Source organism: Microcebus murinus, chromosome X (genome assembly GCF_040939455.1).
Source record: "Microcebus murinus isolate Inina chromosome X, M.murinus_Inina_mat1.0, whole genome shotgun sequence".
NCBI classification, from domain to species: domain Eukaryota; kingdom Metazoa; phylum Chordata; class Mammalia; order Primates; family Cheirogaleidae; genus Microcebus; species Microcebus murinus.
In genome coordinates, this window is record NC_134136.1 from 105,656,785 (window position 1) to 105,670,071 (window position 13,287).

The window sequence follows — 13,287 nt, forward strand, 5'->3', positions numbered from 1 at the left end:
GAAGATTTATAGAAAGAAAAAGGAAAGTGAGGTACAGAAAACACAAGTGAGGTACAGAAACAGTGGATTGGTTACAGCTCAGCGTTTGCCTTATTTGAACACAGTTTGAATAGCTACCCACCTTTGAACTCAGTGACTGGCACAAGAGTAGGTTACAGTCTGTTTACTCGTTCAATTAGGTTACATTCATTATATACAAAGAAACCTTTAGGCCAAACTTAAAATATGTAAGGAGGCAGCTTTAGGGCAAATTTAATTTAACAAATGCAATAGGAAATAGTCAGAATTGCAATAAACTGGAGAGTACAAGGTATAAATTTCACTATACCATATTACACTATACCATACCATAACATACTGTGCTATACTATACTGAAGCTGAACTCCAATTGATTGGGTTTTTTTTTTTTTTGGCAAGAAAATGAGGTCAACTCTCACAATTTTCTAAAAGAAACAAGAAATCCAAGAACATGGATAAAATGCTTCAATTTTTAGATGTTGGCAATTAACTTAAAAATAAAATTAAAGCATGGTATGGGCTCATATTAGACAAGCAAAATATGAGCTTAGGCTTTATTGTAGATTGCAGGATGCCAGTTTGAAACTTTGGGGAAACAGCCTGCTATATACTTTAAAGTTAGGCCCATCATCCCAGATCTTGAGATAACAAAATCTAGGAGTAGATAAGACGCTTACCCATGGATTCTGAAGTTTGACTGCCAACCACTCGGAGCAGCATGGGCTGACTGCTGTCTGACCTCTGTAGAGAGGTAGAAGGAGAGGACACCGTTGTACCATTCACCTTGGCTTCTGCCTGGGGCTAAGGCATCCAAAAGAAAGCAGAATTATTTTTCACAATAAACACTCAAATATATAAATATAAAAAATTATATAAATATAAAAATATTATAAATATTCTGGACTCAGAAATTTTGACCCTATCTACCTAGAAAGCACCCACAGATTGTTGAATTTGGGATATTACACAGTTGAAATGATCTATGGATGTTGTCTTTCTATCTGAATTGTGTTCCCTTATAAATGTGAGAAAAACTTAGAGCCACAGTGGAACGAAACTGTAAATCATTAGACTAAATAGCTGAAAGATTTAGAAGGGCATGTGAGAATGGTGAAACCATGTGAGATCTCAGAAATGTAATGGAAAATCCATATTTTTGTGAAGTATTAAGTAACAAGATAGAGAGAACATATCTCAAAGTTTGAAATTCCCAGAAAGCCATAACCGTGTCCATGTAGGGCCTATTACAATGTAATATCTTGCTAGGTGTTCAATGGTGGCTTAAAAATTATGTGTTCGAGATTAGAAGAAAAAACAAATCAAAGGTATACCAGAAAATATAACTGAAGAGAGTTACATTTCAAGAGGTAAATTTTTCACTTTAGAAAACTAGTGGAAATATTTTGTTATTTTTTCCCCCAAGATGTATTTCAAATCGGTCAAACAAAAAACATCTTGGTAGGAAACAATCTTGAACAAATATAAAAAGACACACAAGTTTTACTCCTCTTTTTCTATCCTGTGATACCTAGCACTTTGCCAGGCACATACCAAGCATTTAATAACCAATGCTTGTGGCCGGGCGCGGTGGCTCACGCCTGTAATCCTAGCACTCTGGGAGGCCGAGGCAGGTGGATCGCTGAAGGTCAGGAGTTTGAAACTAGCCTGAGCAAGTGTGAGACCCCGTCTCTACTATAAATAGAAAGAAATTAATTGGCCAACTAATATATATAGAAAAAAAATTAGCTGGGCATGGCGGCGCATGCCTGTAGTCCCAGCTACTCAGGAGGCTGAGGCAGGAGGATTGCTTGAGCCCAGGAGTTTGAGGTTGCTGTGAGCTACGCTGATGCCACCGCACTCTAGCCTGTGCAACAAAGCGAAACTCTGTCTCAAAAAAAGAAAAAAAAAAAAAACAACAACAAAAAAAAACCCAATGCTTGTTACACTTATTAAAAAAGGACTCTGAGTTCTGTTTTTCCATTTTGTTTAACAGGGAGAAATGCATGTTCGCAAATATCCCATCTCTCCTCACTTGCTCCAGCAGCTGTCTTAGCCTATGTAACTGTGACTCCAGCTGTTTATTGTGGTCTTCCAGGATTTGCATCCTGGCTTCCAGGCGGCCTTTGTGTTGACGCAGTAGCTTGGCCTCTGCAATGAGCTCAGCATCCCGTGGACTCTGGGGAGAGGTGGGCATCATTTCAGGAGGGGACGGCAGTGGGGACAGGCCTTTATGTTCATGCTGCTGCTTTAGACGATCATATTCTGCTTGCAGATTCCTGTTGACATCAAAGAAGTAAAAAAAAAAAAAGAAAAAGAAAAAGAAAAAAAATTGAATATCACTATCAAATTTCATATAACATGGCAGATAGATGCATCTGACCACCACCAAACAACAGCAAGCAAAAGAGAGGCACTAATGAATGGTTTTAATGATGACAATCTTACCAGTGCTAAAAGAACAAGACGAAATTTGAAGCTTTTGCCTGGTGTGTGAGGAGAGCCATGCTTTTCAACTTTTTATATTATACTAAAAGCCTCATGAGTGCTATATTCACATCAGTAAGCAGCAAAGGATTTCATCATTTTGTAAGCATTTCTTTATAATGTCTTATTTTTATACTCCTAGTCACACTTTGGTTTGCTTAAAAAATTAGCAAATGATTTTCAACAGAAATGTATAAGAATATAGTATATATACCCATGTGCCCACCACCCTGCTTCAATAAGTTTACCATTTGCCATATTTTCTTCAAAACTTTTTTGAAGAAATAAAATATGACAAAGCTAAAGTTCCCCCGTGTGCCCTCCTCAACACCACACCATTCCCTTCTCACCATCACCCCAAGGAAATAATGCCATGCTGAATTCCATCATTACTACGAATGTATCCACAAATATTAAATTAGACTAATAAAGAAGCTTATAGTCGCCTGTTTTTTACCTACAAAAATGGCCATTTTACACAATGCAATCAAATAGCATTATGTTGCATGTTCTTAAACTTCACATTTAAGAACGTTATGTTTAAGAATGTACATACCGTTCTTAGAGTTGCTTTTTGCCTTCAACACCATTTTGGAGATTTATCCATGTCAATACACAATAGTTGCTATTTTAACTGCTGTAAGGTTTTATTCTGTTGCTTGAATATGCCAACAACATTCTCCTGTCCATGGACGTTAAAGCTGTTTCCGACTTTTCACTATTACAAATAATGATGCAATGAACTTCCTTATACCTGTCTCCTTGGATACCTGTTTAAGAGACTCTTTACGGAATATATTTTGGTGTGGAATTGTTGGGTCTTAGCAACATCTTGAATATTGCTACATGTCACCAACTTGCTATAAGTGGTTTTACCAATTTATTCTCTCTCCAGTAGTGAATGAGGTTTTTCATTTGGCCACCTCCTGATCAAATACTTGGTGTTAGCAGACATTTAAGTTTTGGCCAATCTGATGGTACATTTTAGTTTGTACATCCTTGATTACTGGTAAGGTTGAACTTCTTTCATGTTAAGTGGCTTTTCATGTTTCCTTTACTCATTTTCCTGTTGTATTTTCATTTTCTTATTAAAGTTCTGGACATATTCTAGATACATATCCATTGTCAGTTATGTGCATGGCAAATACTATCTCCTGCCCTTTAATCTTAGTGTAGCTTATCTTTAACTTTGCTTATGGCATCCTGTGGCACAAAAAATTTTAAATTTTAACATATTCCTCCATGTTTCCTGTTTTTTATATTTTGTTTAAGAAACTCTTCCCTTACATCTACATTTTAAAGTTTGAAATTTTGTTTTTCACATTTAGGACTTTACCCAGAATCTATTTTTGTGCTTGCTGTGAACATATGATCTAATTTTACTTTCCCCCCATAGACAAACTCTTAAGCCAGCCCCATGCATTGTATAGTTCTTCTATTCCCCACTGATTCCTAACGATGCTTCTGCAAAACATCAAGTGTCCATAAATACACAGGTGTGAGTCTGAGCTCTCTATTCTATTCTGTTGGTCTATTTGTATATCTCTCCATGCAGCTCACAGCTCCCACATTATAGCTTTAAATCTGTTGGTGTCTGGTAGGCCCTCCCAGCCTCACTTCATTCTTCCTGAAAATTGGCTTGGCTATTCTGACCCCTTTGATGTTCTCTATGACTTTAGTATCATATTTTCATATTTCATGAAAATGTTTGTTGAAATTTTGGGTTTGAATTATATTGAATTTATAGATTAACTGGGAAGGATTAAGTTCATAATAGTGTCTTCACGTCCAGGAACGTGGTGAAGCTCCTCACTGATTCTGGTCTTATTTCATGTCCATAAATTATATTTTGTATTTTACTCTGTTTTATTTCCTCTTGCTTTACAGGTTGAATGCTTAAATCATTTTTTAAGAATTTTTGCTGCTTTTTAATATATATATGGTTATAAATTTCCTTCTTGGTACCACTTTAATTGTATGCCAAAATTTTTGATATATATCACTTGATTTATTCAGTTGCTTACATTTTATAATTCCTATTGTGATTTTTTAAAATTTAACCCATCATCATTTAGGAGTGTTTTTATATTTCCAAAGATTTTTTCCTTATATTTTTACAGCATACTTCTAATTTAATTGCATTTTAATCAGAGAACACCTATATGATACTGATCCTTTCAAATTTAGCAAGACTTCTTTTTGTGACCTAGTTCATAGTTACTTGCTAAAAATGTTCATTGAGTATTTGAAAAAAAGTATCTTTTCCCATTTGAAAGATGGAGACAAAATATAGAGAGTGTGCTAATTTTGTTGTTCAAATTGTTTGTCTTTACTAATTTTTTGATTCCTTATAGCTATCAATTTTTGTTATAGGAGTATTGAAATATAATTATGGATTTTTTAGTTTCCCCTTTTAATTCTGTCATAATTCATTTTATATATTTTTGGGCCTATGTAATTAGATGCATAAAAGATCTTGATTGTTCTTGGATTGTTTCTTATATAGTATACTTTTTGTACCTAATAATGTTTATTGCCATGAATTTTTATTTTATTACAATTTCTGTGACTATTCCACTTTCTTTTGGTTTTATTTGATCAATGTCCAAAGAAATACAAACAAACATTATTAACATATGTAAAGGTCCCAAATGTTTTAGAAATTACTGAGAATACAATTTCAATTGAGGATACTTCTGATATTTGATACCCAGTGACTGATCATAACTCTTGCTATCTTATTCCAGTTATGATAAATACCAAAATAAGATAAACAAGATGACAGATTTCTGTTGTTCACAGGCAATATTTCATCAGATGAGAGAAATTCTTATCTACAAATATGTGTGATCTATATCTATGAGAAAAGGCATGAGATGGAAATAGTGAATAGGAAAAAAGTTCCCATTGTTCAGTCTGAGAAGCTAAGATAATCTCATGACCAGGCTTCCTATTAGGAAAATATTTTCTGTTGTTCCATGCCTGGAATGAACATTCCACAGGGCATAGCATACCCTCCCAAATGCTGTTTCAAAATGTTGGATCTCCACATTAAAGCAGAAATAAAATCCACTGTACTCTTGGTTGTTTTTTTTCTTTATTTTGTTTTGTTTTGAGCTCTCCCTTGTACCTAAAATTACAAGTTTTTCAGGAGTTTAAAGTCACATAGGAAATCAATGTACAATCTTATTCATCTACAGAAAAGAATCTCTTATCTGTACTGATTGAAATCCTATCACTATCAATCTTCAAGATAGTAGTTTGTGCTGTTTGTTTCATAGCAATGTGCTCTGACAAAGCAGTGATAAGAAAAGATTTATCAAAATAAGTTTACCTTCAGTCAGATTTTGCACACTAGTCCCCTGGGTGTGAACAGATACATGTAGTTGTCCACATTAATTAAATCCAATTTCTGACCACTTAACTGGCAATCAGCTAAATGTTTCTGTACACTTGAAATAGCATCCAATGTTTAAAAGGTTTCATTCCATAGGAAATAGCTTCTAATTTTTTCCCTTGCAGTTATCCACTGAAACTGCTTTCAATGAAATGTTCCAACTGATAACACTTTTTTTATCCAGAATCCTATTCAGTTTTTTTCTTTCTACCAGATTGGTTAGAAATCCATGATGTTCTTTTTGAAAATACTGTTTTTAGACATGGACTTCAGGATAGAACAACAAACAATTACTGTCTTCCCACCTCCTTTTCACAAAGATGCTGACAGGAAACTACCTTTTCCAGAGAGATCTTCCTTGGTATCTATCTTGATCCTGTGGGTCTAGCTGTCCACAAAACTCTCCTTTTATGAGTTATTTATAAGTGCCTTTGTTCAGAAAACATGGTTTAGTATCTACAACACATTACATTTCTGTTTTTGCGTTTTTCAGTGAAAAACAGAAAAGGCTCATTTTAATCAGCCAGGGCTTCTCAAAGCTGAGCTGCAAAGAATACCAATTGCTCTATGTAGGCCTTTCTTTCTTTCCCAGATGTTTGAAATTTCCCTTGGGAGCCCATTTCCTTAAAGACTCACATCCTTCTTTAATTCTGGAAGATTCTCAGCTATTATAGCTTCAAATATTGTTTCTCTGCCATTTCTTCCATTCTCTTCTTCTGAAATCCCTTGAATATACCCCTAAATAAACCTCTAAAATATACCTACTAAGGTATATTTTAGAGGCTTGTGGTCAACTCTACATTTCTCTTAATTGCTCATTTATTTGCCTTATCTTTTCCTCTTAGCGCTGTGCATAGTAAAATCCTCAGCATCACCTTATTAACCCTAACCATTACCTTCTCTGACTGGGTCCATCCAGCCTAAAATTTATCATGTCTATTGAGTTTAGTAACTTCAGTTTACTGTCAAAAATATCTTTTCTCAGATCTATCTACTCTATCCATTTGTTTCTTAGTTTCTTACTATTTTAGTTAATGGTATTTGGTTATTTATGTCTTTGAGCATCCTAAATGGACTTAAAAAGCAATCTTTTTTGTGCTGTTCTATTATTTTACTTTAATCTAGACTTTTACTTTAATTCAGCCTTTGATGGCTAATTTTTTGGGGGGCTATCTTACTTCTATAAAAAAGTTTTGAATCCTGGTTTGGAGACATATTTTGCAATATGTCTCTGTGTGTGTGTGCATGCATGTGTGTGTGTGTGTTTTCCTTTATATTTTCCTCTCTTGCACTCTTCACTTCTTCCCTCGGTTCTTTACATTAGGTTCATGGCTGCATATAAACTCCAGTTCCCTGCAGCATCAAAATCATTCCTTTTCATGTTCCTGTTAAGTATGAGTGTGTATGTGCCTGTGTTGCTTCAGGTATGTTCTTACAAGGCCCTGATTTCGAACAGTAGTCCTGGTTCTGGTTCCCTACCTTGCAAGGAGAATTTTAATCCCTGTTATTATAGCAGGAGATAAAAGCCCACAGACTTAGCTCCACTTGTTGCTCACTGTGCCTTGCTTTGATTTTACTTTTTTTCCTTCTCATTTCTGGTCCATAATATAGATGTTCATCTTGCTTTAAAACCCAGCTATGTCTTTTTCACATCATTTTTCCACTCCGTCTATTATCTACCACCAGATAAATGGTAGGAGCAGAGGAAGATACCTTAGAGCAAGAGCTAATGTGATCTTAATCAGAAGCCTACCAGGACATACTGATTTTGTAGATGTATAGTCAAGGTTCTCTCAATATTAATTCAAAACCTTAATTTACTAGACTAGGATTAAATGAGTCAAACAAGTGCCTTTTTCCTAAACAAACACATGGCATACATAAACCTCCTAGTAAGCTCAATAGCAATCTTGGTTTTGCAGGATTAGTTTTTCTTCCTGAAACTCTGAGTTAAGACAAGTTACCATGCCAAAGGCTCTAAAAGCCAGAAATGGCTCAAAAGAGGCATCTTGGCCAGCAACCAAGTAAAATACAAAGTTCTTTGATTTGAGTCTAAATTCTCTCTTAAGATACTTATAAGTGTTTATGAGATCTACTTTTAGCTCTTTAGTAATAATATTCATTCAGTGTGGGGCAGGATGGGTATAGTCACATCTAATGGGTGCGGTGTATACTCTCTAGGGCAGGGGTCCTCAACCTTTTTAAACAGGGGGCCAGTTCACTGTCCCTCAGACCGTTGGAGAGTGCGCACTGTGGGCCCGGGATGAGTCGGCTGCTAAGCAGGACAGGCAGTGGTGGCAAAAACACCCGGAGGGCCTGATAAATGTGCTAGGCGGCCCTTATGTGGCCCACCAGCTGTAGTTTGAGGACGCCTGTTCTAGGGGATGGACACAATTAAAGCTCTGACTCGGGCGGGGCAAAGGCAATATATGTAACCTAAGCATTTGTACCCCCATAATATGCTGAAATTAAAAAAATTAAAGCAAACAAAAAATGTTTATGAGAATTATTAAGAAAAATTGATGCTGAAGAGGTTGAATTAGAGATGACTTCTAGTAAGTGTTTTCTAATAAGTGTGGTCATGATCACAGAGCTGTGTTAGGGCATATTTTTTTACGGGTTGGAAATGGAGCCATCTAGTTTTTATGAATTAAGTCATTTTCTTATATATAAAACATTTATGTCAATACTTTTAAAAGTATATCATAATGCTAGATTTTTTGATAATTATGAGGCATATAGGGAAGATCAATCTCATAAATGATCAATAAAATACTTACCACTGTTCCAAGGTAAGTCGTTTTGAAGTCTAAACACAAGTACACAGTTTACTCATTTTACCAGTTGGCTATTGATTTATTTATATTGTTACCGGTAAGTATTTTGCTTTTCTTAAAGTTACACATGTACATGTCACCCTTATTGGTTTTCTAATTGTTAGAATGTAGTCATGAAGTCATTTCAATGCAGATGAATATATGTCAGTGATCAGACAATGACTCCACAGAGAATCTATTTACGTTCTTGATTATCTTGTAAATTATATTTCTCAGGTAGCTCCCTAAAGAACACTAATTCAAATTCACTGCACATGGCTTCTGTCACTACAATTTCTTCCTGCAGCCAGTTATACTAAAAAAAAGTCTCCCATCCATTATTAATTTCTTATTCTCCATAGAGCTAAAAAGTCCCTTCATTCTACAACGATGTAGATGTATCTGATTAATTTTATGTCATAAAGTATATAAACATGGTTGTCCAAATACAAATTTACACTAAAAAAAATTTCCTAACCAACTATTGGACATAAGAGATGAATCAAATTGGCATGGCTTGTTGCTTTACCTGTACCTGCCGAAAACAAGGAAGCACCTGGCCCCTTTAGCAATGACATATGACTGCCCCTCTACCAGTCATAACTAGCATGTATGATAAAAAATATTACAGCAATCTTTGTGTAATTTATATTAATTTATAGAGGTCTAGTGATTTCAATGTAGGTCATCTACTGTTTAAATGAAACTTCCCTACTATGCATAATTATATAGTTGCATAATGATATTTTTGAAATAGAGAAATGAAGGTCACTTTCCAGTGGTCAACATCTTTTTAACACTATTACACATTAAACTGTATACCAAGGCATAAGCATATACAGAGTCTATTTCATAAAGTGGAACAACTACAAAGGTCTGCATATGAAAGGAATAGGCCCAAAGAAATCTGGTTTTACCCTCATATAGTATTAAAAACAGCTAAATCATATCCGTCTCGATTCAGGCAAATGTAGTAAATCATATACAACTATTACAGCAACTATAAATTTAGCAAATTAGAAGTTTCCTAAAAACAAAAGACAAATTCTGCAAGCATGATGCATTTTAAAAACTGGAAATTGCAGAGACTTTTCAATTACAATAAAAATATTTAAAACTGTACTGTAAAATTTTATTAAACACAAAGTTAAAAATACCCCTACACTAGATAGAAAGGGACATTAATGTGCTTTGGCATTACCAGCGTTAATTAAAGAGAAGCTCACAGGATGGGAAGTAAGAGTATGCATATTTTAGGACAGCCTTAAGCAAAACAGTAAAAATGACAAGATTCCCTCTAGGTTCTTGTTTCTAATCCTTTTCTTAATCACTTTCCCCCTTTACAGCATTCAGATCTCTCAATTCCAACCTCCTTCCTAATGAAATTTGCTCAGTATAAAGGTTTTATGTAAGACATTTAAAATTTACTGGGATTTTATAATAATATGCCATTTATTCAAGCAATATTTGCATTTTATTTTATGTTTTTATTTAGAGACAGGGTTGAACACTGTAATCCAAGCTAGAGTGCAGTGGTGTGATCATAGCTCACTGTAGCTTTGAACTCCGGGGTTCAGGCAATCCACTTGCCTTAGCCTTCCGAGTAGCTGGGACTACAGGCACATGTCACCATGTCCAGCTATTTTTAAAAATTTTTTGTAGTTACATAATGAGTGAGATGTGCACCATCTGGGGGATGGTCATGATGGAGACTCAGACTTGTGGGGGGAGGGTGGGAAATGGGCATTTATTGAAACCTTAAAATCTGTACCCCCATAATATGCCGAAATAAAAAAAAAAAAATTTTTGTAGAGACAGGGTCTCACTATGTTGCTCAGACTGGTCTCAAACTCCTGGCCTCAAGTAATCCTCCCACCTTGACCTCTTAACATGATGGGATTACAGATGTGAGCCACTGGGCCTGGCAAATATCCACATTTTAAAAGAGTTGTCAAAGTATGTCAAATCATGTAAAAAGAAAAAAAAAAAAAAACAGCTTGTCCCATTAGGAGAAAGGCTGAACAATATAATTTTTTTGACACATTGCCTTTTTGGTGCTTTTTACCACCCATGGCTGAGGAGAGAATTAGAAAAGGTTTGAGAGATGGTCTTAGAGTCAGAAAGACCTTGATTTATGACTTGCCTCTTCCAACTTGCTGAGACTAAGCAACTGACTCAATCACTAATCCCATTATGAGGGTTAAACAGCCAGTATGGTCTAAATTCTATATGTAAACCTTTCTTAGAACCATGCCCAACTCATGTTAAGTATTCAATAAATATTGGTTGCTGTGCTGAAAACTTCTTATAAAAAGAAAGCACTTAAATTACCTGAAATGAAAGCAATCTACTAAGACTTACTGAGCTTGGCAGAAAATAAGCACATATAGTGTGTAGAAAGTGATTCATGATTCAATATTTGCCCTATGTATACTTTAATTCTACCCTCTGACTATTTTGTAGCCACTCCCAAATATGGGATTATTGTATATCTTCCATTATCTGTGCTTTAGTAAAGGTTTCATAGTTGAACATCTGGGCAAAATGAAATCAATGAGTTAATATCATTAGGATGAGCTTTCCTTTGATTTGACCAAATAGGCACCGTGATAAAACTGTCAAATTATGTCCATAGATTACTGTTGGAATAAAATATAGGAACCAAGTCTACAGGGTTAATAAATCTAGGTGTACTCTTTTCTAAATATGTCCTTGACACATAGGTCTATATCTCGTTCAAGTTCTAAGAGACAGAACCAGACAGTATTAATTGGTTTGGGGTTTTTTATCTTTAATAACTGAGATATTTTTTGAAAATTCCTGATCAAGGACTAACACATTATTGTATATAGAATAAATGTATTAAACAAAGGAGGAGAAGAATTCATAAGAAATCCTAACCATTATATTTAGAAATAAGGCAAACAAACAAAACTCAAGACAAAAATGGCCATGGCTGATCTTCACCATTCAAAAAAGCAAACTAGGATTGGAGAGATTTTAGAGGTGGGGAAGTCTAGTCCCCAGGAATAGTACCAAAGTGTATTTCCATTTTCAGATGAATACAGCAAAATACCAAACTTTCATTGTCTGTGGTCAGCAAAAAGCCTTAACAGTCTCTAGAAGAATCATAATTTTAAGCTTTGTGGGTCCCAGCTTGAGTCCCTCATGCACAGTTAGACTTGGCCTTAAGTTCTTGCAATAAATTCAACTTGATGGCCTATTTTTCACTTCCTGGCATACACTGCTGTACACTCTGGCCATAGCTGATCCTATGGCCTCCTCTAATACAATGACAGAAACTACAGAATGATTTCTTTAAAATAAGTCCCAGTACTTATACATAAATGTTCATAGCAGCATTATTTATAATAGCCAATAAGTGGAAACAACACCAATGTCCATCAACTGATGAATGGATTAAAAAACATGATATATCCATACAATAGAATATCATTTGGAATTAAAAAAGAATGAATTACTTATATAGGCTACAACATAGATGTCTTTTAAAAAAATTATGCTAAATGAAAGAAGTCAATCACAAAAGACCATATATTGTATTATTCCATTTACACGAAAGGTCCAGAATAAACAAATTCATAGAGACAGAAAGTAGATTAGTGATTGTCAATGCCTGGGGTTGGGGAGGGCAGTTGTAGGAAAAATGGGGAGTGATTGAAAATGGGCACAGGGTTTCTTTTTGGGGTGAGTAAAATGTTCTAAAATTAATTGTGTGATGATGTTTGCACAACTCTGTGAATATGCTAATAACTAGTAAATTATATACTTTAATGGTAACTTGTATGAGAATTATATCTCAATAAAGCTCTTATAAAAAACTAAGTTCTAGATTTAAAATCCTATTTCTTATAGCACAAAGATATTTCCCCAGTGAAGATAATAATTTTCTAATGCTTTCTCCTATGATGGAGAAATCACGTTTTAGGCCATATACATAAAAGAAAAATGACATGTACATGTCTATAGAATTATCTATGTCTACCAAATGTTTTCAGATGATGAGTTTTAAAAAGAGCCCCGAACGAAGCTCAGGAAATGCTTAAGTATGAGTTAACCTAAACAACTGAGCTGTTTTCAGTCTAATAGAAAATGATATCATAACCTAAACAGGTATACTAAGATATTTGGGGAAAGAACAATAACATAAGAAATGAGAAAAACAAGGAAGACAGCTGAAAATTGCCTAACAAAATCCATCAAGTAACAGGAAAACTCTAAAGGGTATTCATCCCTTCATTTACACAACACATTTATGCACCCAGCACTGTAGAGATAAAGACAGACATGTGACATTGTCCCTTATCCTTGAAGAGCTCACATTCTAGTGTGTGGGATATTGTTTAGTTCCACCATGGTAACAAACCTTACATGAATGCAAAAAGATTGGGATTCATGCTCACTGTTATAGCTAAAAACACAGGTTATTTTTATCTTACCTTGATTTACTAGGATATTATAGGAAAAGGAGCATATGAATTTACTTATGACCTGTAGTTATAGCAGACAGAATGGTACTGTAAGATACCCCAGAATTTGGAGACATGAGA

At 34.9% G+C, this 13,287-nt stretch overlaps 1 protein-coding gene across 19 annotated transcripts in view; it reads right to left on the bottom strand.

Annotated features, from left to right (window-relative positions):
• Positions 1–13,287, bottom strand: part of DMD (dystrophin) — a 2,109,452-nt gene that overhangs the window by 26,262 nt on the left and 2,069,903 nt on the right. For all 19 annotated transcript variants that reach the window (XM_012756891.3, XM_012756894.3, XM_012756895.3 and 16 more), the window contains 2 exons: positions 2,052–2,295; positions 697–820 (listed from right to left, as the gene is read on the bottom strand). In XM_012756891.3, the coding sequence (XP_012612345.1) occupies positions 697–820; positions 2,052–2,295 (368 nt within the window). The remainder of the gene's footprint in view (positions 1–696; positions 821–2,051; positions 2,296–13,287) is intronic.